The sequence below is a fragment of the Carcharhinus amblyrhynchos genome, chromosome 18, assembly GCF_965287045.1.
Source record: "Carcharhinus amblyrhynchos chromosome 18, sCarAmb.v2.hapA, whole genome shotgun sequence".
In the NCBI taxonomy this organism is placed as follows: Eukaryota; Metazoa; Chordata; class Chondrichthyes; order Carcharhiniformes; family Carcharhinidae; genus Carcharhinus; species Carcharhinus amblyrhynchos.
This window is the reverse complement of record NC_137341.1, coordinates 46860898-46888751: the sequence shown is the minus strand read 5'-3', so window position 1 is coordinate 46888751 and position 27854 is coordinate 46860898. Positions and strand designations below refer to the sequence as shown.

At 46.1% G+C, this 27854-nt stretch overlaps 1 protein-coding gene across 1 annotated transcript in view; it reads left to right on the top strand.

The window, feature by feature from the left end:
• Positions 1-27854, top strand: part of LOC145354699 (tektin-3-like) — a 63730-nt gene that overhangs the window by 21446 nt on the left and 14430 nt on the right. The window contains exons 6-7 of the mRNA XM_080206143.1: positions 7067-7289; positions 22136-22290. Coding sequence (XP_080062269.1) covers positions 7067-7289; positions 22136-22290 — 378 coding nt within the window. The remainder of the gene's footprint in view (positions 1-7066; positions 7290-22135; positions 22291-27854) is intronic.

The window sequence follows — 27854 nt, the reverse complement described above, 5'->3', positions numbered from 1 at the left end:
AAAGAGACATGGAATCCCTACACTGCAGAAGGAGGTCATGTGGCCAATTTAGTCTGCACCACTCACAATCCCACCCAGACCTTATCTCTGTAATCCCACTTATTTATCCTGCTGGTCTCCCTGACGTGGGTGAATAATTTAGCATGACCAATCTGTCTATCCTGCACATCTTTGGACTGTGGAAGGAAACCGTAGCAGCTGAAGGAAACCCATACAGACATGGGGAGAATGTGCAAACTCCACACAGTCACCCAAGGCCAGAATTGAACCCCGGTTCCTGGCACTATGAAGCAGCAGTGGGAACCATTGTGCCACCTTGCTATCTTCCTAGACCCCAAGGGGAAATACCCCAGTGCTCCTTCTGTTACAAATACAACCACTCTTGACTGCCTCATGTTGAGGGTATAATGTTTGTTTCCCGTTGATGCTCAATGCTGTGCACAAAGAGAATTCTCTATTATCACTTCAATTTTATGTGAATATAAACCATTTTTATTGAATTAGGTCATGGAGATAATGGACAGAATGATGAGGCTATTTTAACACTTGAGGGTGCTTTGCTACTGAGTTAAAACCCTGGGTAGAAACTGGATCTTGTTCCCTCTGTTAATGTGCAAAGCTCAAATTTGGGGAGCAACATTCTTTGACTCAAGAAAAATCCGTGGCAGCTGCTGAAAATGGGCAGTTGTCAATGCGGAGCCTAAGTTTTGTGTGAGGACCCCCTCAAGGAATTGGTGTCCGGGTTTTGGTGAGGAGGTGTCATGTGTATCAAAAAAAAATCATGTGGCATTTGGAGAAGAAGGAATGCCTCTTCCAGTTCACTAGGCCTTCTGATGTGTGCCATTGGTCCTCACACCTACTGTCCTCCACCACCCTCATCCCAGAATGCACCTGAGGCCACTCCAGCTGAGATTCATCCACACAGTGTTACGTGGGACGTTTGTTTGGCCAGATTGTGAGTTTAAGACCAATTGGACAATCTCTGAACTGCCCAGTTTGGCACACATTGTGGGGGCCACATTGCCACCTTCATGCCCAAACCAGGCAAACAGCTCATTTCTACCCCCTCTCACACCATTCCCCCCCATGCCTCCCCCTCCCCAACGCATCCACCCAATCTGTCCAGTCAATGCTTCCTTTCCGGATGGACTTGTCTCCTGTAAAGTGTATGTCTAATGCGTGTGCACTGCGCAACTGCCTCATGTAGCAGATGTCTCTTAGATCTGATGTTATGAAAGTTTCACAAGCATAATCCTTCACTTCGTTGGAAGCCAGCCAGTTCCATCGTTGTCTGCTGGCTGTCCTGCAGCAGATGGTAGAACTCATCAATTCACTTTATTGCCTGTGTAGGGAAATTTATTGCTGGTATGTTGCTCACTTGTATACAAATAAATGATAGACAATAAAATTAAGAAACTACCTAACTTTAATTACGATATGTATTAAAACTAATCCATAAGATTAAAATCGAGTCCCACCTTGAGTGAATATCTCATAAAGTCCTTATTGAGAAGACCGCATACAAGTTCAGTAATAGTAATTTATTTATGAGTAGGCTTACATTAACACAGCAATGAAGTTACTGTGAAAATCCCCTAGTTGCCACGCTCCAGCATCTGTTCGGGTACACTGAGGGAGAATTTAGCACAGTCAATGCACCAAACCATGTCTTTTGGACTGTGGGAGGAAACCTGAGCACCTAGAGGAAACCCATGCAGACACAGGGAGAATGTGCAGACACCACACAGACAGTGACCCAAGCCAGGAATCAAACCCCGGGTCCCTGGCATTGTGAGGCAGTGGTGCTAACCACTGTGTCACCCTGCCGACAGGAACTGATTTGTTCTGCATCTCAGGGATTGGAGACTTTTCCCTCAACACTACTGGCAGTAATACTGAGTCAAGGGGGTGATTCTCGTTGTTCTTGGGACTTATCATTTTCATTCAACTTCTTTGAGAGCAGATTTTGTCAAGAGAGATCTTCTCATTAAATACCCTTCCTGCCTGGTTCAATCATCTCTGCACCTGAACTTTCCCAGGACCATACCAGGACAGACATCCAAAAAGGAGTTGATAACATTCTCAGCTATAACTGTACAGAAACGTTCCATGTTCCACTCAAAAGGATTTTAGTTTTCTGAGGAGGTATAATCCCCACACTCCTCGGCCACCACATCCATAGAATTCCTACAGTGCAGAAGGAGGCCATTCAGCCCATCGAGTCTGTACCAACTCTCTGACAGAGTATTTTACCTAGGTCCTCTCCCTTGCCCAATCCCTGTAACCCCACACATTTTCCATGGCTAATCCTTCTAACCTACATATCTTGGGATGGTAAGAGACAATTTAGCATGACCAATCCACCTAACCCACTCATCTTTGGAGTGTGAGAGGCAACTTGAGCATCTGAAGGAAACACATGCAGACAAGGAGGGAACATGTAAACCCCATAGACAGTAACCAAGGCTGGAATTGAACCTGGGTCTCTGGCACAGTGAGGCAATAGTGCTAACCACTGTGCCACCATGCTGCCCCTTGTATTCTGTGTTCTGTTGCCTCCAATTCAACTTATCATCTACTTTGATACCTAGATACTTGGAGTTAGTAACTACTTCAATGTCTGCATCATGAACCTGCACCAGAATAATATCATTAACTAGTGTTTTCATAAATCTGTAACTAGTCCCTCCATCTTATTTTGTTCACATGAAGAGAATAGTTATTGCACTAATTTACAAACTCTTTCTCCAAGTTCCTATAGTTTGCCTTTTGTGGGGTCGGTTTAGCTCAGTTGGACAGCTGGTTTGTGATGCAGAGCGACATCAACAGCACGGGTTCAATTTCCATAGCAACTGAGGTTATTCATGAAGGTCCCGCCTTCTCAACTTTGCCCCTCACCTACAGTGTGATGATCCTCAGGTTAAATTGCCACCAGTCAGCTTTCCCCCTCGAAGAGGAGAGTAACCTATAGTCATCAGGGACAAAATAAAGTTATATGAAGTTTTTTTGACTATAGTAATAGGGAGTGTGGTAGCCCTCTAAGAGGGGAAGGGCTGAGCCTTCGTGGGTCATGTAACACGTCAATGCAACACTGAGCCAACCAGGAGTGAAGGGTGAATCATCACCCCAGGGCTGGAGGACTTTATTTGGAATTAGGGTGTTGTTAGGATTAGTCGTCCTTTTGAACCCTTTGGTGGGTTTTTCTGGCTGCGCTTGCCCCAAACCACTAATCCTGTCCGAGGTCAATGGACCATTGCATGTTAGCCTGCCCGATACGATTCCTGTGATAGACAGGATGGGAAAACTCCCCCCCCTTTGTGTATGTATTTCTTGTTATTAACAGACCCTTTTAGTTAATTGTTTGTCGTGTTGAGTCATCTCGCGTTATTACCATGAAGAATCTTGTTCATTAGCTGTGGTTATTAGGACATTAAAGATTGTCCTGCTAATGGTAACATGTTCTAGAGTGTACAAGAGTATGTGAATTACTCTCATTTTTATAGAATCCCTACAGTGCAGAAGGAGGCCATTCGTCCCATCGAGTCTGCACCAACAACAATTCCAGCCAGGTCCTATCCCCATAACCCCATATATTTGCCCCACTAATCCCTCTACCCTACGCGCCCTGGGACACTAAAGGGCAATTTAGCATGGTCAATCAACCTAACCCGCACATCCTTGTACTATGGGAGGAAACCGGAGCATGCGGAGGAAACCTATGCAGACACGGGGAGAAACTCCACACTGACAGTGACCCAGCCGGGAAAAGGCAGCGGGAAGTGTAGACAGAGTCAATGGATGGGAGGATGGTTTGTGTGATGACCTGGGGTTCATTCATGACCTTTTGTAGTTTCTTGCAGTCTTGGGCAGAGCAGGAGCCATACCAAGCTGTGATACAACCAGAAAGAATGCTTTATGCGGTGCATCTGTAAAGGTTGGGGAGAGTCGTAGCAGACATGCCAAATTTCCTTAAGTTTCTGAGAAAGTAGAGACTACGATGGAGTCTCTTAACTATAGAGTTGGCATGGGGGGACAGAACAGGTTGTTGGTGATCTGGACACCTAAAAACTTGAAGCTCTCGACCCTTTCTACTTCATCCCCATTGATGTAGACAGGGGCATGTTCTCCTTTACGCTTCCTGCAGTCAATGACGATCTCCTTTGTTTTGCTGACATTGAGGGAGAGATTATTGTTACTGCACCGGTTCACCAGATTCTCTATCTCCTTTGTCTTATCATTATTTGAGATCCAACCCACCACGGTGGTGTCCTCAGCAAACTTGAAAATCGAATTGGAGGGGAATTTGGCCACACACTCATAGGTATGTAAGGAGTATAGTAGGGGGCTGAGAACACAGCCTCGTGGGGCACCGGTGTTGAGGATGACCGTGGAGGAGGTGTTGTTGCCTATCCTTACTGATTGTGGTCTGTGAGTTAGGAAGTTCAGGATCCAGTCGCAGAGGGAGGTGCCGAGGCCCAGGCCACCGAGTTTGGAGATGGGTTTTGTGGGAATAATGGTGTTGAAGGCTGAGCTGTAGTCAATAACTAGAAGCCTGAATTAGGTATCCTTGTTGGTTTGTTCCAAAGTTGAGTGCAGGACCAGGGAGATGGCATTTGCTGTGGATCTATTGTGGCAATAGGCAAACTGTAGTGGATCTAGGTAGTCCAGGAGGCTGGAATTGATTCATGCCATGACTAGCCTTTCGAAGCACTTCATAATGGATGGATGGTCAGAACCATCAGCTGATAGTCATTAAGGCACAGATCAATTGGGTGAGGGATTCCACAGAAAATAAAGATGCATTTTTCTCTGGAATTTACCCTGGAGCAGTGCATTTGTATTCAGAAAGAGGAAAAGGGAAGGAATAACATGAGCCATCTTCTGTCCATCTGGTTCAGGTATTACAACCAGATAACTCTTTCCATCAGCTCTGGCTTTTCTGCTCCAATAAAAACATTAGATCATTTGGCGCTGGAAGGAGCTGTGAACAAACATACATTTTTGTTTAAAAGAAAAGCCAATTGTGCAGTGGGTAGAATGGTTGTTTCTCCATTTGATAGTCTCAAACTGGCTTTCCATTGCTGATTGACTTTTTAATCATAAATGCATGCGTTTTGTTAGTACTGTAAACTGATTGTAGCGTTGGTAAATAGCATGTTTACCTCTTGTCCAATGAGTTTGGCATTGTTAGTGGCCATAAAATAACTGTGGCCTTTGACTTGCCAGATGAAAGAATGAACAAGCACGTGGTGTCATGTTTTTGAAGACGAAACCACAGAGGGAATGCAATAACTTTTTTTTTGAAACATATTTCCTGCCCTGAACATCATTTTCCAATCAAGAGCAGCTGGCTTGATCCTAAGATGTTTGGCAATGATATTCAGCACCAATATGTTGCTTAACTCGATAGCCATTCCACTCCTCTGCTGAAAAGCGTTGTGGAGTTCATGTTTACCTCCTAAAATGCTCAACGTGTTCTGCTCCCAGTTTTTGCTGGAACACCAGAGGAAATATCAAGGGCTTTCTGTGCAAGGGGAAATCAATCTGTTAACTTTTTCCATCCTTGCATCTTTTTTCTGTAAGTAAAACAATGAAGTGATCCTGCCAATAAAAGTACCTTCCACCTCCTATCCTTCTTGTTTGGTTTAGTATGGAACAAACCACAAGAGGTAGACCCAAGTGCACTTGCACATCATTCTGTGATGGGTTACACAGGATGGGTTACAAAGAGGCTGTTTGGGCGAACACCCCTGCCTCCTTTTTAACATCCTGAACCATTAACTGTGGGTGTGGAGACGGGCGGTTTGCAAACTTACATTTCTTTCCCACTGAGCCAACAATATTTCCGTCTGCGACTGAGCCTGATGATTCAAAGGTTCCAAGGCAGAGATAGTTTGAAGTGGTGCACTTCACTTCAGCGCGTTTTGGTTGTTTGCAAAATGCCTATTCCACTTGGTCATTTTCAGCCAAGTACACGCAAAACGAGAGAGGGAAAACTTGCTAAATGGTGAATCGGGCTTTATGGATATAACAGGTCATAATTCAGTGCAGATGTTGGAAAATTTAACGATGCCTCTTCTCTTAATCTTCCTCCTTGAGTTCTGTGACCAAACGTGGGTCCGACCCATAGCGTCACACCACCTCCTCCGTGGGTAAGGCAGCGAGGCAAGCCCCCAGTCCAACCCTAGCCAGAACAAACATTGAACCCTGTGCATTTGGCAATAATCAGATCCGTATCAGCCACCCAGCCAACTGGACCCACCCCCTCAAGGAGTCTGAGTTGCAGTGGCAACATACAATTTTAAGAGCATGTTGTAGCCTGGAGCCATGGCTGGTGATGGTAGAAGCTCCAATTACTTTCTGTCACTTGGCTGACCAGGAATCTCACCTGCTCCTACCGCCTGCCATCAGTGTGTGTTTAAAGGATTTACAACTTGATACTCAAGCTGTTTGGCTGAATTACGAATTATAGAGTCCCTACAGTGCAGAAGGAGACCATTCGACCCATCTGCACCGGCTACAATCCCACCCAGGCCCTATCCCCATAACCCCACATATTTGCCCTGCTCACCCCATGACACGAGGGCTAATGTAGCACAGCCAATCAACCCTGATCCACACATCTTTGGACTGTAGGAGGAAACTGGAGCACCCAGAGGAAACCCACGCAGACATGGGGAGAACGTGCAGACTCCATACAGACAGTGACCTAAGCCGGGAATTGGACATGGGTCCCTGATGCTGTGAGGCAGCAGTGCTAACCACTATGCCACCATGCCACCCCAAATACACCTCTAACCAGAAATCAAACCCACAGAACAGACCTCCCTTGGCCATTGAGTCCCACTCGCTAAATATATTTGTCACGGGTAGATAGGTTTCTGATAGACAGGGGAATTAAGGGTTATGGGGAGAAAGCGGGAAAGTGGAACTGATCCACTTCAGATCAGCCATGATCTTATTGAATGGCAGGGCAGGCTCGAAGGGCTAGATGGCCTACTCCTGCTCCTATTTCTTACGTTCTTATGTTCTTACTTATTATTGTTCTATTCAAATATTTTGTTAGAATCTCGACTCCTGACACGTGGTTAAAGTATACGGAAGACAACATTCTACGTTCACAGTGTGAACGGGCTGCTTCAGCAAGACTGCGAGATGAGCTTGAAAAGCTTCTAGCTACTACATCCGAGGAGCTGTGGAAACAGTTTAACAATGTCAATCTCGCATTTACACATCGCATCTTTGAAATCGGAGATGCTAAGAAAAAGCTACAGATGCACCTGTCCAAGGTAAGGCACTGCACCCATAGTCAGCATGCACAAGAATCCATTAATTCCCCCATCGCTACTGTCCCTGAGCAGAGAGGGCAAGTCTTTCTTCCTAAATTGTTGCATCTGTTATTACAATGGCGTTGGTTAGAGAATTCCAAGATTTTGCTTAAAGTTTTTTATTAGCGGCATAAGTAGGCTTACATTAACGCTGCAATGAAGTTACCGCGAAAAGCCTCTAGACGCCACTCTTCAGCGCCGGTTTGGATACACTGAGGGAGAATTTAACACGGCCGGTGCACCTAACCAGCACGTCTTTCGGACTGAGGGAGGAAACCGGAGCACCCGGAGAAAACCCGCACAGGCACGGGGAGAACGTGCACAGCCAGAGGCCCAAGCCGGGAATCGAACCCGGGTCCCTGGCGCTGTGAGGCTGCAGTGTCACCCAGGGAAGCCTGTTGACTAAGCACCAATGAAGGGCTGGTGGTATATGTCCACGCAAGAGTGTAACTTGGATGGGAATGGGTGAGTGATGGAGTTTTTGCTACATGGCCACTATTGTCCTGTTTGGTTGTAGAGATCATGAGGTTGGGGAGGTTCTATTATGGTAAGCTTGGTGAGTTGCTGCTGTACATCCTTTAGATATTATATGGGAAAAGGGGAGAGGAATGGCATTTGTTGGCAGATACTGACCTGCTCTGTTCTGAATGGAATTGAGCTTCTCAAATCATAGAATCCCTACAGTGCAGGAGGAAGCCGTTCAGCCCATCCTGTCCGCACTGACTGCAATCCCACCCAGGCACTATCCCTGCATTTACCTTAGCTAGTGCCCCTGACACTAAGGGGCAATTTAACATGGCCAACCCACTGTGCCACCGTGCCATCCCAAGGGTGGGATTTTCCAGCCGTGCTTGCCCCATGGCCGGAAGATCCCGTCTGTGGTCAACAGACCTTTACATGGTTCGTGTCCCGCCCACTACAGTTCCTGTGGGATGGGAAATTTCCGTCCCAAGGGTCGAGACCCATCCCATCGAGTGAAGCATTTCCTATCACACTCCTAACTTGAGTCTTAATTTTCTAACTTTAGCGTAGCTGAATGGGTGACACAGTTTGTGTGTCCTCTCTCTGTCACTTTGCAGTTAAGTATCACAACCGTGGTGATAAATGGCACAATTAACTAGGACACTTTCACCTTTCTCTTCTGGGACTTTGAGCTCAGATATGATGAACATATTGGTGTAGGAATGTGATGATGCTGCCTGTTTTAAAAAGGACTATTGGGGCAGTGTACATGCAGAAATCCTGAGCTGAAATTTTGCTATCCACCATACTAGTATGGGTTCTTAAAACAGGTGCACGTTTACATATGTAAGCAAAAAATAGTTTGCTCTGAGTAAAATAGCTGATATCAGGCCAAATACATTCAGGGAACAATCTCTACATTTGTATTATTCATTCATGGAACATGGGCGTCGCTGCCTGGGCCTGCATTTATTGCCCATTCCTAGTTGTCCTTGGAGGGCAGTTGAGAGTCTACCACATTGCTGTGGCTCTGGAGCCATATGTAGGCCAGACGGGGTAAGGACAGCAGATTTCATTTCCTAAAGGACACTAGTGAACCAGATGGGCTTTTCCGACAATCGGCAACGGTTTCAGGGTCGTCAGTAGATTCTTAATTCCGGATTTTTTTTTAATTGAATTCGAGTTCCACCATCTGCCGTGGCGGGATTCGAACCCGGGTCCCCAGAACGTTAGCTGAGTTTCTGGATTAATAGTCTGTTGAATTCAAATTCCACTACCTGCCCTGACAGGGTTTGAACCCGGGTCCCCTGAGTTTCTGGATTAATTGTCATCGCTGCGACTTCTTAAAGGCCACCATTAAAAATTTATGATTAAAAGTAACACTTACTGATTGTGGATTCTGGAGATGCAGGATTGATTCTCCTGGCTCCAAAGTTTGATTCTCCCCCCTCCTCCCTATCCAGTCTGACCATTCCCTCCTCTTGTAAACCAGACATATGGAACAGTGGGGTAAAGCAGGCTATGGATTTGCAATGAGCTGGTTTGGCACAACTTGTGAAGAACATTTTCCATCCTGTTTGTATTTAGAAAATCCCCTCTATCCATCCTGCCTTCCCTTCAAATCACTCTCCTTGGTACATTTCCTGTATTTGCTTAGGACAGGGTTCTTGTTGAGTGCCCCTCACCGTTATTTCTGACCAAGGGTCATCCGGACTCTATTCTCTCCCCACAGACACTGTCAGACCTGCTGAGATTTTCCAGCATTTTCTGTTTCTGTTTCAGATCCCGCAGTATTTTGCTTTTACTGCCGTTATTTCTGTTTGTGACACTCAGTTGTTAATGAGAATGAATGATTTTTAGATTGATTTGATTGTCCTGCTAAATTTAAGGTTGCCTTTAGTTTGAATGGTGGCTGGGGAGCATTGGGGAGGGTCCTTGCTCCTGTTTCTTTGCCAGTGAAAATGCTTTTTTTTTCTCTATCGGGAACACAGCTTAAACTCAAATCTGATTTTTTTTAAACCCAGATTCACTGCAAATGCAGACCCCTGTGCATCACCCCATTCATCTCAGCAAACCTGATGTCCTGAAAGCAACAATTTCCATTACTTTTATGAGAATGAGCTATTATTACTTGATGGTACAAATTGAACTATTGTCAGTGTTTGTTTTTGGCATGAGTGAGCTTGTTGTAATCGGTAAGCGAAATCATAGGGAGGCAGTGGCGCAGTGGTATTGTGACTGGACTAGTAATCGAGTGACATAGGGTAATGTTCTGGGGACCTGAGTTCAAATCCCACCATAGCAGATGGTTAAATTTGAATTCAGTGTAAACATCTGAAATTAAAAGTCTAATGATGACCAGGAAACCATTGTTTATTCTTGTAAAAACCCATCTGGTTCAAAAATGCCCTTTAGGGAAGGAAATCTGGCCTACATGTGACTCCAGATCCACAGCAATGTGGTTGACTCCTAAATGCCTTCAGGGATGAGCAACTGGCCCAGCCAGCAATGGCCACATCCCATGAACTAATAAAAAAAATCCCCTCATATTCCTGCTGTTCCAGGAATCAGCCTTGTAAATCTTTGGGGTAGCATGGTGGCACAGCGCCAGGGACCCAGGTTCAATTTCCAGCTTGGATCACTGTCTGTGTGGAGTTTGCACATTCTCCCCCTGTCTGCATGGGTTTTCTCCCACAGTCCAAAGATGTGCGGGTTAGGTGGATTGGCCACATTAAAATTGATCCTAGTGTTGGGGGATTAGCAGGGTAAATATGTGGAGTTACGGGAATAGGGCCTGGGTGGGATTGTTGTCAGTTCAGACTCGATGGTCCAAATGAACATAGAACATAGAACATAGAACATTACAGCGCAGAACAGGCCCTTCGGCCCACGATGTTGCGCCGACCAGTTACAAAAACAATGACCCACTAGCCTATACCAATCCCTTTTCGTCCATAAACCTATCCAGAGATCTCTTAAACGCCCCCAAACTAGACGCATCTACAACTGCAGCAGGCAGGGCATTCCAATCCCTCACCACCCGCTGGGTAAAGAACCTACCCCTGACATCCGTCCTGTAGCTACCCCCCCTTAATTTAAAGCCATGCCCCCTCGTGCTAGCTTTCTCCATCCGAGGAAAAAGGCTATCACTATCCACCCTATCTAAACCTCTAATCATCTTATATGTTTCAATAAGATCCCCTCTTAGCCGCCTTCTTCCCAACGAAAACAACCCTAGATCCCTCAGTCTCTCCTCATAGGACCTCCCCACCATACCAGGCAACATCCTAGTAAACCTCCTCTGCACCCTCTCCAACGCCTCCACATCCTTCTTGTAATGCGGGGACCAGAACTGCACACAGTACTCCAAGTGCGGCCGCACTAGAGCAGTGTACAGTTGCAACATTACACTGCGACTCCTAAATTCAATCCCCCTACCAATAAACGCCAAGACACCGTACGCCTTCTTGACAACCTTATCTACTTGATTCCCAACTTTCAGGGATCTATGTACACACACACCTAGATCCCTCTGTTCATCCACACTATTCAAAGTCCTCCCGTTAGCCCTATACTCGACACATTTGTTGCTCCTACCAAAGTGAATTACCTCACACTTCTCCGCATTAAATTCCATCCGCCACCTCTCGGCCCAGCTCTGCAACCTATCTAAGTCTCCCTGCAGACTATGACACCCTTCCTCACAATCTACCACACCTCCAACTTTGGTGTCATCAGCAAATTTACTAATCCACCCAACTATACCCTCATCCAGATCATTAATAAAAATTACAAACAACAGTGGCCCCAAAACAGATCCCTGAGGCACACCACTCGTAACTGCACTCCATGATGAATATTTACCATCCACCACCACCCTCTGTCTCCTATCTGATAGCCAATTCCTGATCCAACTTCCTAGATTACCCACAATCCCATACATCTGCATTTTCTGCAGAAGCCTACCATGGTGAACCTTATCGAACGCCTTACTAAAATCCATGTATACCACGTCAACTGCCTTACCCCCATCCACCTCTTTGGTCACCTTCTCAAAAAACTCAATAAGGTTAGTAAGGCACGACCTACCTGCTACAAAACCACAGAGTAAAGAATTTTAGTTGCTGGAACTGCTTGTATTAAAATTCATCATTCACTCCAATAATTTTCTCTGCAATTAATGAACTATTTGTTAATACTGAAAGTTCTTCATTGATGCTTACTAACTGAGTTTCTTCACACATTGGAACAACATATTTGACGTAGATTTTCACTCATTCGTTGGGTGGGATTTTCTGATATTGGGGCGAGTGCATTCACTGCATCAAATCTTTTAAAAGCGTAAACTGATTAACTATTCATTGTCAAATTAATCTCAAACAATGACAAGGCAGAGTACAGGAAACAGAGAATCTGGTGAACTGGTGCGGTGACAATAACCTCTCCCTCGATGTCAACAAAACGAAGGAGACTGTCATCGACTTCAGGAAGCGGAGAACATGCCCGTCAACATCAATGGGGATGAAGTAATAAAGGTCAAGAGCTTCAGGTTTTTAGGTGTCCACATCACCAACAACCTGTCTGGGTCACTCCACACCAACACTATAGTTAAGAAAGCCCCACCAATGCCTCTACTTTCTCAGGAGGCTAAGGGAATTGGCATGTCCGCTACGACTCTCACCAACTTCTCCAGATGCAGCATACAAAGCATTCTTTCTGGTTGTATCACAGCTTGGTATGGGCTCCTGCTCTGTCCAAGGCTGCAAAAAACTACAAAGGGTTGTCAATGTAGCCCAATCCATCACACAAACCAATCTCTCATCCATCGACTCCGTCTACACTTCCCGCTGCCTCGGGGAAAAGCAGCCAGCATAATCAAGGACCCCACGCACCCCGCACATACTCTCTTCCACAAATCTACCCCGAATCCTTAGACTGCGACCCCCTGGTTCTGGACCCCCCCACCATCGGGAACATCCTCCCTGCATCTACCCTGTCTAGTCCTAGTAGAATTTTATGAGTCTCTATAGGATCCACCGCACCCCCTCCACCTCATTCGTCTGAACAGATAACGTGAATATTAATGCAAAACATGTTCAGTGAGGGAACAAGCACAAATTTAGATAAATTAAATATTAACATCAAATGGGTTAATGGCCAGGACAAACACACAGTTAGATCTGATTATTAAATGCATTAATGGACAGGAGAAGCACAACTTCAGATAAATCTGATATTACTGTGGGGAATATACGCTGATATATTACACACAAGTTGAGATAACTTGACTCTTAATAATAAATCTGTAAAACAACGGAACAACTGCCGTTTGGATAAAGTCAATCTGATGATGAAATGTGTGAACGAACAGGAGAGAGAGACAAGTTTAGGAAAATCCATCAATCGATAAACACAAATTCAGATGGAGTGAAAATTGAACGTCAACCCCGGACTATTCTATTGAATCCCTGCAGTGCAGAAAGAGGCCATTTGGCCCATCGAGTCTGCAACAGAGGATCCTACCCAGGCCCATTTCCATAGTTCCACATATTTACTCTGTTAATCCCCCCTAACCTACCCATCTTGGGACACTAAGGGGCAATTTGCCATGCCCAATTCACCTAACCTGCATGTCTTTGGAGTGTGGGAGAAATGCACGCAGACACGGGGAAATGTACAAACTTCACACAGATAGTCACCCAAACTGGGAATCGAATCTGGGTCCCTGGCACTGTGAGGCAGCAGTGCTAACCACTGTGCCACCGTGTACCCAAAAGGACTTTAGTGAATCAGATGGTTTTTTATGACAATCAACAATGGTTTCATGGTCATTATTAGACTTTCTAATTTGAGATTTCAATTGAAATCGGATTTCATCATCTGAATTAAATCTTGTTTTAAATGAAGATCAAAGAAGAAAGATTTGCATTTATATAGCACTTTTGACAACTATCACTAATCTCAAAGTACGGCCAATTAAGTACTTTTGAAGTATATTCATTTCTATCATATTGGAAATGCCATACGCATGCAGCAAGCTCCTACAAACAAGAACACGATGATAGTTTTTTCAATGTTGACTGAGGGATGAAAATTGTACAGGACACCATGGGTACCTCTCCTACTGTTCTTTGAAATAGTGCCATGGGATCTTTTGTATCCAGCTACATCAGCAGATAAGACCTCAGTTTAACATCTCCTCTGAAAGATGGCACCACCAACAGTGCAGCACTCCCTCCGTACTGCAGTGGGGTTTCAATCTTGTTTTTTAGGACTAGGTCTGAAGTGGGACTTGAACCCAAAGTTGAGAGCGGTACAAACTGAGCCACAGCTGACACATCCCAATCTATTGCACAGACCTCTGATGCTGCATATGCGCAGATCTCTGATGCAGCACATGCACAATTTCAACAGCAGAAAGGGAGACGTCAGGCCCCTGCTGTTGCAGGCAGCCTCACAAACTCTCCTCTCCCTCACTGAAATCACAGTGGCCTGTGGCAAATTGCAAGCCCTACATACCTGAAATGCAGCCCTCGCTGTCTCCCGCACTGCCCGGACTGATCACGTCTCCTTCCCCTCCCCCTCTCCGATTCGATGATGTTGCAGAGTGCCAGCGGGCTCCCCTGCCCACCCAGCCCCTCCATCCGAATGCATTGCAAGGAGGCAGTGGGCCCCCTCTCTACCTTATCCAATTGGCAGCGGGTCCCCTTCTGCCTATCGGGCTGCCTCTCATAGGTCCCAATCCCATAGGCCCTGTCCCTGTGGGTCCCACGGCTCCTCTAAAATTGTGAGAGCTGAGAAATCGGGCGTGACCCTGATATCTTGACTCTCACGCAATTTTTACCGCTTGCTCCGCCCATCTTTTTGTCTTCCACCTATTGTTCACCAGAGAATTGCCCGCAGAAATTCCAAATGCAAATCCTTGTCACCGCCGGAGATCTGAATGCCAATTTGATTTGATTTATTATTGTGACATATATTAGTATACAGTGAAAAGTACTGTTTCTCGCATGCTACACAGATATGTCAAGGGGACTTTCAAGTTAAACTAATCTAAGTTTCACCTTTTGGCACAGACCTTGAAATGGCAATTATCAATCAACTGGCTGCCTGTTACATTTCCTGCCTGATTTTCAACTCTATGAATCTGTGTCTGTCTGTGTGGCCTCTGCACATTCTCCCTGTGTCTGCGTGGGTTTCCTCTGTGTGCTCCAGTTACCTCCCAGAGCCCAAAGGTGTGCAGGTTGGGTGGATTGGCCATGCTAACTTGCCCCTTTGTGTCCAAAAGATGTGCGGGTGGGTTAGGATCAATGCATGGGGGTAGGGTGGGGGTCCAGGTAGGGTGCCTTTTTTGGAGAGTCGGGCAGACTGGATGGGCCAAATGGCCTCCTCCTGCACTGTAGGGATTCTAAGAACTGAAAAATCTGTCTGTGAGCCAGCAGCAAGTCGGCTGCTGTAAGATGCCGTTCAAAATCTGTCATTTCCTACTTTGCAATGCAGATGAGGAGGGGTGTGGCCAGTGTAACAGTCATAAGGCTTCAAAGGGTGCGGCAACATAGCAAAACATTTGATCCCTTCGATGCCAAAAAACCTGACTGGCGACTTTCAGCTTTTGGACATGTTTATTCTGCGAGAAGGGGAAGGTGCTGAAGGCGGTTCAAAGTCCTTCAGCCGGTTTGATCTCACCTTCCCTGGAACACTACTCATTCAACAACAGCTTTTAAACATGTGGGTCCAGATCACAGTGGGGGAGATTTCTGCCCTGTTTATAGTGTGGGATGGGAGAGAGAGGAAGGAGAGTTGAGCGGGAAACCCAAACACCTTTTACTATCAAATAAACCTGTTGGACTTCAACCCAGTGTTGTGAGACTTCTTACTACCGTTTACTCCAGCAAGGTTTCCCTACTCAATAATCACATCGCCCTCCCCCCCCAACCTCCTCAACCCCGGCCAGTGATGTAATAGGGATCCTGACTTTAAAAGTTGGGGTCTCCATTTGCATCTAATTGGGACGTGCACATTATGCCTGCTTGCGTCCCCACCCACGTTAGACTGTCCCTTCCCATGGTGATGTCAATCACAATGTGGAGATGTAGGTGTTGGACTGGGGTAAACACAGTCGGAAGTCTCACAACACCAGGTTAAAATCCAACAAGTTTATTGACTTTGTAAATGTATGGACTTAAACCTGGTGTTGTGAGACTTCTTACTGTGATGTCAGTCGCAACAGGTTCCCCACACTGTGCACCTGCTGGACTGTACCTTCCAGAGATTCACAGGGGGCTGGAGATCATACTGGGGCAGCACCTAGGGACATGCCGGAGAGGGGCAGGGTATATTCAGTGGGAGAGGTGCTGGGAGTCCTCTGGTCGTTGCGGGAAGGGATTAGTTCTGTGGTGGGGATGGATTTCTGTTGATGGGGTTGGTGGAGGTGGGGAGTGGTCTATGACTTGGGTATGTGGGGAAAGGTTTCAGTGGGGCATTTCTACTTTCGGTCAGGACTCTCCATGGGGGGAGAGGGTGTTGGGGAGATTGGGACTGAGATTGGGGGTGGGCCCAGGATGGGGGGGAGCAGATGGCCGATCTGGGGAGATCTAGGAGGCCAGTGATCAAGAAATGGATGTGTGTGTCGGAAGACCACTGACAGTAAAGTTAAAAAGTTTATTTATTAGTTACAAGTAAGGCCTACATTAACACTGCAATGAAGTTACTGTGAAATTCCCCTACTCACCACACTCCGGTGCCTGTTCGGGTCAATGCACCTAACCAGCACATCTTTCAGACACTGGGAGGAAACTGGAGCACCTGAAGGAAACTCACCCAGACTTTTGGAGAATGTGCAAACTCCACACAGTCAGTGGTCCAAGCTGGGAATTGAACCCAAGTCTTTAGCACTGTGAGGCAGCAGTGCTAACCACTGTGCCACCACGCCACCCATGATTGTGGGGGGGGGCCATTGGTTGCGAGGCTGGCAATCTGGAGGCTGGCATTGGGGTCCACTGCGCGTGTGCTAATCATGGCGCATGTGCAGTGACCCCCTCAGTGCTATGCAGCGCCATCCTGGGCAGGAATAGGCCCCGCTCCCAGATTTCCAGAGGGAAGCATGCTCGGGATGCACAGAGATTTATTCTGGAAACCACACTTTAAAAAAAAAGCTGGGATTTACTCCCATTTTCCCGCACGTTGGTAGCTTAGAATTTGTTTGGGAGAATCCCTGTCAGTGTATGACTAGCTGCTGACTGAAAGTAATAATAAGAGTAAAAATCAAAATATTCAAAGAAAAGAGGGGAAGAAGGAGGAACAAGGATGATGATGTGAAAGAGTTAAACTTAATATCAAGTCTGGAAGGCTGTAAAGTGCTTAACGTAAATTTGAGGTGCTGTTCCTCAAATTTACATTGAGATTCACTGGAACAATGCAGCTTTAACAAAGGGTCATCTGGACTCGAAACGTCAGCTCTTTTCTTTCCTTCCAGATGCTGCCAGACCTGCTGAGATTTTCCAGCATTTTCCCTTTTGGTTTCAGATTCCAGCATCCGCAGTAATTTGCTTTTAACCAGTGCAGCAGGGCAAGGATGGTGAGATCAGTATGTGTGCAAGAGATTTCACTACCCTGCCTGAGCTGTTACTCGTATAATCTAATGACTGGAAACAAGTCAAGAGCTGTATTGATTTAATTTATTATCATACGTATTTGCATACAGTCTGTATTGTTTCAATACAGACAAAGCATACTGTTCATAGAGAAGGAAAGGAGAGAGTGCAGAATGCAGCGTTAGTCATAGCTAGGGTGTAGAGAAAGATCAACTTAATGTGAGGTAGGTCCATTCAAAAGTCTGATGGCAGCAGGGAAGAAGCTGGAATATCAGAAGTGTAGAGGGGCAGTGAAAAGTAAAGACTGGCTTGTAGTTTGGGGTCCAGTAGTTGTTTACCGTAGAATGCCAGAACAGTCCACCATATCCATAATTTGCCATCTAGTTTTGGCTGTAATACAATTGAAATTACCCGTAGAGAGGATACAGTGTGTTTAAAAGTATGGCAGTTCGCACCGTGGGTGGGTGTTCAGCTATGCCAGCTTACCATCCAGGTAACAAAGTTGAAAGTTACCCACAGCCACTCTTTGTGGTGGCATTAATTCCAATCCTCCCCCCACCCCCCCCTACCCAGCAACCGAATGTCCACGCACACATTTCCCATCAGATTGCTGTTCGTCTCTTTAAACTTGGCAACGTTTGAATTGAATGTGCAGTTTACACACAGGGGAACAGCCTGTACCTGGCCACAGGCCAGCGGCGGTGGAACTAACTTAGCGGCAGTCCATAACTGTGTCAATTCAGCTACCTTAAATCAAAACCTAAATGAGACACTTGTTACAGACGCAATGGAGCTGCCATTAGCTGACCTGTTACTGGCAGTGTGCCAGTAACACAAATAAGGGGAGCTGCCAACTTGAAGGCACTTCATCCCATTTTTATCCAAGTTGCCAGCCACAAGTAGGTGCAACTGAGGGGAGGAAAACTGGCATCAGAGTTTTACTCAAGTCTAGCCGCAACTTAGCATTCCTGAAGATGATCTGTTTGTACTTGTTAGAAAAGAAAGCAATTCTGGCCTCGGGTGACTGTCTGTGTGGAGTTTGCACGTTCTCCCCGTGTCTGCGTGGGTTTTCTCCAGGTGCTCCAATTCCCTCCCACACTCCAAAGATGTGCAGGTGAGGTGATTTGCCACCTAGTGTTCCAAGGTGTGTAGGTTAGCGGGGTAAGTACATGGGGTTATGGGGACAGATACTGTGTCAGAGAGTCAGTGCAGACTCGAAGGGCCAAGTGGCCTCCTTCTGCACTGTAGGGATTCTGTGAATAATTTATATTTAACGTTATAAACTGCCCCAAGGAAATTCACAGGAGTAGTAACAAAGCAAGAATGACACCAAGCCACTTAAGGAGATATTAGGTCAAATGGTCAAAAGTTTGTTCATATGGGTAGGTTTTAAGCAGTGTCTTAAAGGGGGAAAGTGAGCTTGAGAGACATCGAGGTGCAGAGGAAGAATTCCAGAGTTGGGGACTGAGGCAACTGAAGGCATGGCCACCACTGGAGGAGAAATTAAAATCAAGTATGCACAAAAGGCCAGAAATCGAGGAGCACAGATATCTCAGGGGGTATGGAGCTGGAGGGTATTGCAGATATCATCATAGAATCCGCACAATGCAGAAGGAGGCCATTCAGCCCATCAAGTCAACAATCCCACTCATGCCCTATCTCCGTAACTCCATGTAATCCCCCTGACATGAAGGGGCAATCCCAGCCAGATGTGTTTCCTGCAACCCCAACGATTTAACCTGCTAATTCCCCTAACCTACACATCTTGGGACACCAACAGGCAATTTAGCATGGCCAATCCAGCTAACCTGCACACCTTTGGGGTGTGGGAGGAAACCGGAGCACCCGGAGGAAACCCACACAGACATGGGGAGAATGTACAAACTCCACACAGCCAGTGATCCAAGGTTGGAATTGAACCAGGGTCCCTGGCGGTGGAGGCAGCAGTGCTAACCAGTGTGCTACTGTGCACTAGTAGAGAGATCAGGAGGGAGAAGGCAATGGAAGAATTCAAAAACAAGCAGTAGCTAGATCGTGGAATAATCATTTGATTTGATTTATTATTGACGTATGTATTTGTATGCAGTGAAAAGTATTGTTTCTTGCATATTCTACAGACAAAGCATATTGTACATAGAGAAGGAAAGTGCAGAATGTGGTGTTTACTTGAATCCCTACAGTGCAGGAGGAGGTCGGGTCTGCACCGATTTTCCCCCAGAGCATCTCATCCAGACCCACCCCCTACCCTATCCTGTAATCCCAGACAGCTATCCAGCTAATCCCCCTAACCCACACATCTCTGAACATCAGAGGCAATTTAGCATGGCCAATTCATCTAGCCTGCAGTGGGAGGAAACTGAAGCACCCGGAAAAAACCCATTCAGACATGGAGAGAAGGTGCAAACTTCACACTTCCTGACCTACCCGCCACAGGAATTGTAGTGTTGATCCTCGGGTGGGACTTTTTGGCCTTGGGGCGAGCATGGCCAGGAAATTCTGACCAGATAGCCATCCAAGGCCGGAATTGAACCTGGGTCCCTGGCACTTCGAGGCAGCAGTGCTAACCACTGTGCCACCATGCCAGAATTCTCTGATTTGTGGTTTACCTTGTCTAGTAAAAGCAGCCAAATAAACAGTCACAGTCAGACCGCATTTAAAGTTTGCAGAATTATGAGGGGCATGGATAGAATGGACAGCCAGAGTCTTTTTCCCCAGAGTGGAAATGACAATTACGAGGGGACATAGGTTTAAGGTAAAAGGGGGGAAGTTTAAAGGGGATGTGAGAGGCAGGTTTTTTTTTACACAGATGCAATAGCAACATTTGAGAGGCATCTCGATATGAAACAGAGACGGTTCCCCAGGACGTTACCTGGTCTCGAGGATGTTGGCTACGGGGGGAGGTTCAATAAACTAGGATTGTTTTCATTGGAAAGATGGAGGCAGAGGGGAGACCTGACAGAAGAATTGTGAGAGTCACAGACAGGATGAATATTGTTAGAGACTTGTTCCCAGGGTGGAAGTGTCAGTTACAAAGTGGGGGACACAGGTTCAAGGTGAAAAGGGGAAAGCTTAAGGGAGATGTGCGGGGGAAGTTTTTCACGCAGCGAGTGGTGGGTGCCTGGAGCGCGGTGCCGGAGGAGGTGATGGAAGGAGGCACATTAGCAACATCTAAGAGGCATCTGGATGGGTACGTGAATAGGGAGGGAATAGAGGGATATGGACTGAGTAAAGGCAGGAGATTTCTTTTTAGTTTAGTTAGGGCATCCATTGGGGAGATTCCAAACAACTTTACAGCTGTAAATAACAACAAGACCTGCTTATTTGCGATGTTAGATTAGACAAAATACTGGTCAGGAAGTAACTGCCTGAAATAGAGCAAGGGATATTTGTGTGGGACTAAGAGAGCAGATATGGTGGAGATTCTTGGGCTCCCAGCTGTGTGTTTCCAGGTGGTGGAAGGCAGCGTGCAGTCCACTGGCAGTGGGATTCCCTGATTTCCCACTCCACGCCGCTATCCCGGCAGGATATGCTGCTGCCGGGACCAGGGAATCCCACTGCATGGACAGCCAAAGAATTCCATTGTCTTGGTTTAACATCTCATCCCGAAGATAGTGGGAATGATTGTCCCAAAAAAATTTGAAGCATCAAATTCGCATGAAAACTGAAATAAATCCCGCTGGTTTTTCAGCGAGAGTTTCAAAAAGAAGCTCCCACACTCTGTGCACTGGCGTGAATCACGCTAAAAACCAGGGGGGCGGGGTCTATTCCCGCTGGAGAGACCGGCAGTGTAGTGCTGAGGGGGCCACTGCGCATGTGCCAATTTGTCAGTGCCGAGATTGGTACATGCGTCGTGGCCCCACACTTCCTGCTATCATGATCGCTGGCCAACCCCGCAATCCGTCGCCAGTTGTGTAACACCCCCACGTCCCAATCACTAGCCTCCCGGATGTATCGGGCCCAACTCGATACCGCTCCCCCCCGCCCCCACAACAGGCTGACCCAACCCCCATCCCGATGGCCAGATTGCAGAATGGCATTGGGACCCTCCTCCCCCACCAATCGCCCCTCTCCAGAAGCCCCACCCCCACCAGGTCCATTCCCATTAGGCCCCACCCCCCCCCTTGGCCTTGCTGTCTGTCCCATGGGCAGCGCCCCCTGGTCATTGGCGCTTTTCCACTTGGGCAGTGCCAGGGGCTCCGGGCTGGCACTGCCAAGGTAGCAATGCCCAAGGGGCACTCCCCGGCACCTCCGGTACTCCTGGTGGGGGGTGCTGGTGGCCCCAGGGATTTCAGTCCCGGAGATTTCTGGCGAGGAGCTGATGGCGTTGGAAATCCGGTTGTCAGAGACACGCAGAGACCATGGTGTCCAGTGAGCAGCCTGCAAAACGGCCTCCGCCAGAGTCTCCCAGCCCACTGTACTACAAAAGCAACACAGCGGGCTGGGAGAATCGCCCCTGGCATCCCGACAGTACAGAACTCGCTGCACTGAAGTGTCAGCCGAGATTTTTGCCCCTCGATTGGGACTTCAATCTCTGGCCTTCTGACTCAAGGGGCATAAAGTTCTCACATCTTAAGTTTGCGAGCACGTGGAAATAAAGAAAACAGACGTGGAAACGGAGTCACGAGGCTGTTTCACCCTTTCTCCCCGCTCCGCGATCCATCTTAGAGACCGGATAGGCCAATAATTTGTTTCTGGCTGAGGCATTTTAGCTTTTGGTGAAATTATACATAACATCTGTTCTGCTCTCTGAAGGTCCTGCAAGAAATATTCCAAACGGAATGCACCATCGAGGAGCTGAAGATGGCCATAAGGCAAAAGGAAGCTCCCATGAAGGTTGCGCAGACCCGTCTGGAGGAGAGAATCAAGAGGCCCAACATGGAGTTGGTTTGTGATCAGCCTCAGCACCGGTGAGTGACATGTGGCTCCGACTCGCATTGTGTGTAACGCCCATTATATTTTGCAGGATCTATGATTAAACATTGTTGTATCCATGACTACCTATTTTTGTCATTAGCCAACCCAGGACAGGCGCAATCAGGAACCATCTTAAAACTGACCGTGTGCCCAAAAGAACTTGTCCGTGTGGCCTCCCTTTTAGCTCCTGTACCTGCCTATGCTTCACATTTTTCCAATCAGATCTTCCCAATTTCTCAACATCTATGTTTCTATGTCTATGTTTCTGTCTCAGCTTTGGCATTCCAAGTGATAATATTTTGGTCAGGATATCGTTCTTCATTTTTGAGAGGCTTCCGTTCGCAGTAATGACGTCCCTTTTACATTATTCTCAGCCTCACGTGGTCTGCGATTGTATCTCTTTATTGTGGCTCTCTACCTTTCCAGATCCTACTATCATATCGTGTGCCAAAAGTGGCAGCCTCTAATTCTGTGCATTACTCTTTGTTCCTATTTTTCTTTGTAGTTTATAGACCACTAGTGCACTTTTTAAAATTCATTCGTGGGACATCGGTGTTGTTGGCTGGCTAGCATTTATTACCCAGCCCTAGTCACTCTTGAACTGAGTGGCTTGCTTGGCCATTTCAGAGTGTAGTTGAGAGTCAACCACATTGCCGTGGCTCTGAAGTCACATGTAGGCCAGACCAGGTAAGGACAGCAGATTTCTTTCGATTTGCAGGTACAGCAGGTAATTAAGAAGACACTCACCACCCTCTGTGTGAAAAAATTGCCCCTCGGGACACTTTTGTATCTCTCCCCTCTCACCTTAAACTTAAGCCCTCTAGTTTTCAACTCCCCTATGTTTGGGAAAAGATGTTGACTATCTAACTGATCTATGCTCCTCGTTATTTTATTGACCCCTGTAAGATCACCCCTTGGCCTTCTGCACTCCAGAGAAAAAAGTCCTAATCTACCCAGCCTCTCCTTATAACTCAAACCACCAAATCCTGGTAGAATTCTAACAAATTTTTATGCATTTTTCTAGAGTATTTTTAGAGCTAGAAAGAATATTCACATATCCTATTTCTTATGTTCTTATCAATTTATACACCTTGTTGTGAAGAATTATCCTCTTCTGCCCAAAATTTGGGAGGAGTCAGTTTAATAGGTTTGCTTTTGATAGTAATTGAGACTGTTTATTTGTCAAGAGAAGCAATTCCTCATTTGCCCAATTCGGAAAAACAAAATATCCTCAAAAATCACAGAGGGTAAATAAACCCAAAATGCCAATGAATTTTATATTGTGTTGGCAGAGCTCATGCCCGCTGGTATTTCCAGCCTAACAGTGATGGGCCTTAATGTGAAGTTAACCTCTTTATGAATTGCGAAACAGGCCCATGCGCTAAATAAAAATGTTACCGGTGCTAACCAAAGGGGACAAAGGGTGGAAACAGGCCCCAGTCTTCAAATCCCATTGACAGCTTTGTCAAAATGTCCTCCGTAGAGAAGCCATTCCCCCGAAATTTCCCAAGTATTTTGTATTGGTCGACCACAGGATTGAACTGGGAATGGCAATGGCGCAGGGCTCATTCTATGCTGAGGATGATAGATGGTCTGTGAGGGAAACAGAAGAAAACTCATGAATACTGGCCTGTCCCAGTCCGATCCTCAGTGAAAAATCTTCCCTTAATTAGCACTAGTTGGCCAATGTGGGAAATAAAAAATGTCATGCGTGTGCTGCTGAAAAGCAACTGAAAAATAAGGCTTACTGGATCAAATTCTCTCCTTTCAACTTCTGCCAGTGCACATATCACAAAACACAGATAAAGAATCAGCCAATTTGACACAGCCTTAAAATGTCCAGACTTTAGTCAGATCTTGGCACAGAATCTAAATGTCAATAGTGGAAATGCTAGTGAGAGGACAAGAAGATGGAAGATTCTCGTTTTTCAAATAAGTTTTACATTGTTGTCATAGAATCGTGGAATCTCCACAGTATAAAAAGAGACCATTCAGCCCATCGAGTCTGTACCGACCACAATCCCAGCCGGGCTCTATTCCCATAACTTAGAACAAAGAACTTATTTATCCTACTAATCCCGATGACACTAAGATGCAATTTAGCACATCTTTGGACTGTGGGAGGATTCCAAAGCGCCCGGAGGAAACCCAAGCAGACACAGGGAGAACGTGCAAACTCCACACAGACATTGACCCGAAGGCGGAATTGAACCCAGATCCCTGGCGCCGTGAGGCAGTAGTGCTAACCACAGTGCCACCCCTCATCCAATTGCTTTGTTTGCGCTGAAACTCCTCCTAAGTTTCCACAGGTGATGCGAGCTCGAGGCAGCAGACAGGGGGCCATTGAGGACATCTAGTTGACCATTGCGGCGATTTTCAATCCTGTCCTCATCTCACGTGCCCACACGCATTTTCCAGAACAGCGAGCGAGAACAAGAGACCAGACTAAGTATTTCCTCTATTGTTTTATTCAATCGTGGAACATGGGTATCAGTGGCTGGCTGGCCAGCATTTATTGCCCATCCCCAGTTGCCCTTCAGAAAGTGAGGAGGCATGAAAAGCAATTCTAGTGCCCCCCACAGCCAACTCATCACAAGTCACAAATCAAAACTGGGACCTTCCTGCTTTATATTGTTATGAAGCGGAGGTGGACCCCACCCCGAGAAATAACACCGAAACAGTCAAAGAGGAATACCTCGCCAATAGTCTGTAAAAGTGAGTGTGAAGTGGTACGATCTACTCTTTAGCAACTTTCAGTGGTTAAATCAAAGTAACCCCATGACACTCACCCTACAGTCAATAAGTAACAATTTATTTATCTAACTAACAGTGGACAGGTTAACTAAACTATTAACAAATCGAATAAAACACGATTCTAATGGAATGTTGTTCAACTGCACACAATTCCCATTGCATGGGACAACACAGTTAGTACTGCTGCCTCACAGCGCCAGGGATCCGGGTTCAATTCCAGCCTTGGGTCACTGTGTGGAGTCTGCATGTTCTCGCCGTATCTGCATGGTTTCCTCCGGGTTCTCCGATTTCCTCCCACAATCCAAAGATGTGCGAGTAAGGTCGATTGGTCATATTAAAATTGCTCCTTAGGGTCACGGGGACTAGCTGGGTAAATATGTGGAGTTATGGGGATAGGGCCTGGGTGGGATAGTGGTCGGTGCAGACTTGATGGCCTGAGTGGCCTCCTGCACTGTAGGATTCTATGATTATTTTAGTCACTCTCTTAGTTACAACCAGGTTTTGTGTCTTCTGGAATACTTTGGGCTTTCTCCATTGATTCTTCTGTATGGACCTTCTTTGTTACCTTTTCTATCGAGATGGGGCTTTCTCTTAAGATGTAAATGAAGCTGTTACTCTGGCAGATGGCAGTTGCTCTCTGCTTTTGTCCTGCTGCCTCCCTTTCTTTTATACCTGTGACGACACATCAACATCCCCCACAATATGATAGATCCTAGGCTGCCAAACCATTAAAATTTAAATTTTAATAGGTTTTTGGTATCTAAATTCATATTTGATAGGCTGAACTCAAATAATTCAAATGCCTGAAAGCCTGTTGCCTTGGTAACCATGCTGCTTGGCCTTCGATACAAATGTTTCACTTTGGGGCTCTTTATATACTTGCATTTTTTTAACTTTCTAAGCACAGAAAAAAGCACCACCTTCTTAAAGGGACCATGCGATGCTTTCTCTGGCATTCTTACAATTCCACAAACACCGATCTATAATTACTCTATTCCACTTCGCAACAATATGACTCAACTCCTTTAGGCTAAATGCCTACCAATGGAGGTCTGAGGGAGCGACTTTAATGACCCCTCAAGTCATTGACACAAAAGTCCTTCAAAAGAATAGAAGCGTCTTTTACAAAATCAGTACCATATATACATGTGTAAAAGTCACAACTTTGAGACCAGTTTTGTTTGGCTAAAAGTCACTGGGATGGCTTCTAATGTTTGCAAGGAGTTGACACTCATACTTTCCTTGGGCCCCAAGCAAAAACTACAATGGAATAAAAGGCACAGGCACAATAGTTGGGGTTTTCTGCCTGTTACCGCCAAAGATGATGCCAGCCGTGTATCCCCAGTAGCAGGTGGTGCAGACAATGGGAAATCTCATTGACAGTGGTAAGACCAGAGGATCCTGCAGCCTGCCATCAATGGGCCGCTTCCACACTGCAAAACACGCCATGGCGGGGGGAAATCCGATGGGCTGAATGGCCTCTTTCTGCTAGAATCATAGAATCTCTACAGTGCAGAAGGAGGCCATTTGGCCCATTGAGTCTACACTGACACATTATCAACACCTACACTCCCACCTAATACCATCTGCCAGTGCCAGGTCCCTATCCATTGCTGACAGTTTCTGGCTCATGGACTGAGACCTGGGAATTGTGTTAGGGCTTTCCCGGAGCAGGCTGGTACATTATTCTAGTTTTCTTGGTGCTGATCATAAGCCTGAAATTGTCACCTGCATTGGAGAAGAATTCCACGTTAGATTACTTGTCCAGTTTTCAATCAGCAGTTAGCTCACTCTCATCAGCAAATAGGAAAGTAAATCCTTGGAGACCTTAGTTATTGCTCAGAGTCATCTCAGATTGAGTGGATTCAATATTTTTTTTTCATTCATGGTACATAGGCGTTGCTGGTTGGCCAACATTTATTGCCCATCCCTAATTGTCCTTGTTCAGAGGGCAGTTGAGAGTCAACCACATTGCTGTGATTCTGGAGTCACATGTAGGCCAGACTGGGTAAGGATGGCAGATTTCCTTCCCTAAAGGACATTTGTGAACCAGATGGGTTTCCTTCACTAAAGGACGTTAAGTGAACCAGATCAGTTTTTCCTGACAATTGACAATGGTTTCATGATCATCACTAGATTCTTAATTCCAGATTTTTTTTATTGAATTCAAATTCCAACATCTGCTGCAGTGGGATTTGAACCCAGGTCCTCAGAACTTTAGCTGAGTTTCCAGATTAATAGTCTAGTGATAATACCACTAGGCCATCGCCTCCTCCTAAAGGGGATTCCTGTCCAAGCGATATCTGATTTTTGCTGACAAGCTAAACTTCACGCAAGACGTTAGGGAACATGGCAGAGAAGACCATGCTGAAGAGGGTTGATGTTAGCATGCAGCTCTGCTTGACTATGTTAGTCACAGGGAATGGGTCTGAAGACTCACCATCCAACACATCCATTTGCGAGTCTGCTGTCATGAAACGGTCGTGCCATTGTGATGAATTTCCCAGTTGGATTTCTCTATTACCTTCCAAAGGCCCTCATGGCCGACTGTGTTAAAGGCCTTGGTCAGATCAACGAATGTGGTGCAGAGGGCCATGTTTTGTTCTTGGCATTTTTTCTCTATCTCTCTAATCGCAATAGAGGCATCATTGTATAATTCCGAATGGTGCTTTGTCCTCACAGAGATTGAGAGAGTTGAGTGAGCTTCCTGACCTGGTATTGACTTCCAGCTTTGTAGAGCTCAGCTGGGAGAGCATCAGTTCCACTAGACAAGAGTTCGATAGCTTTTCTTGTTTCCAACAGT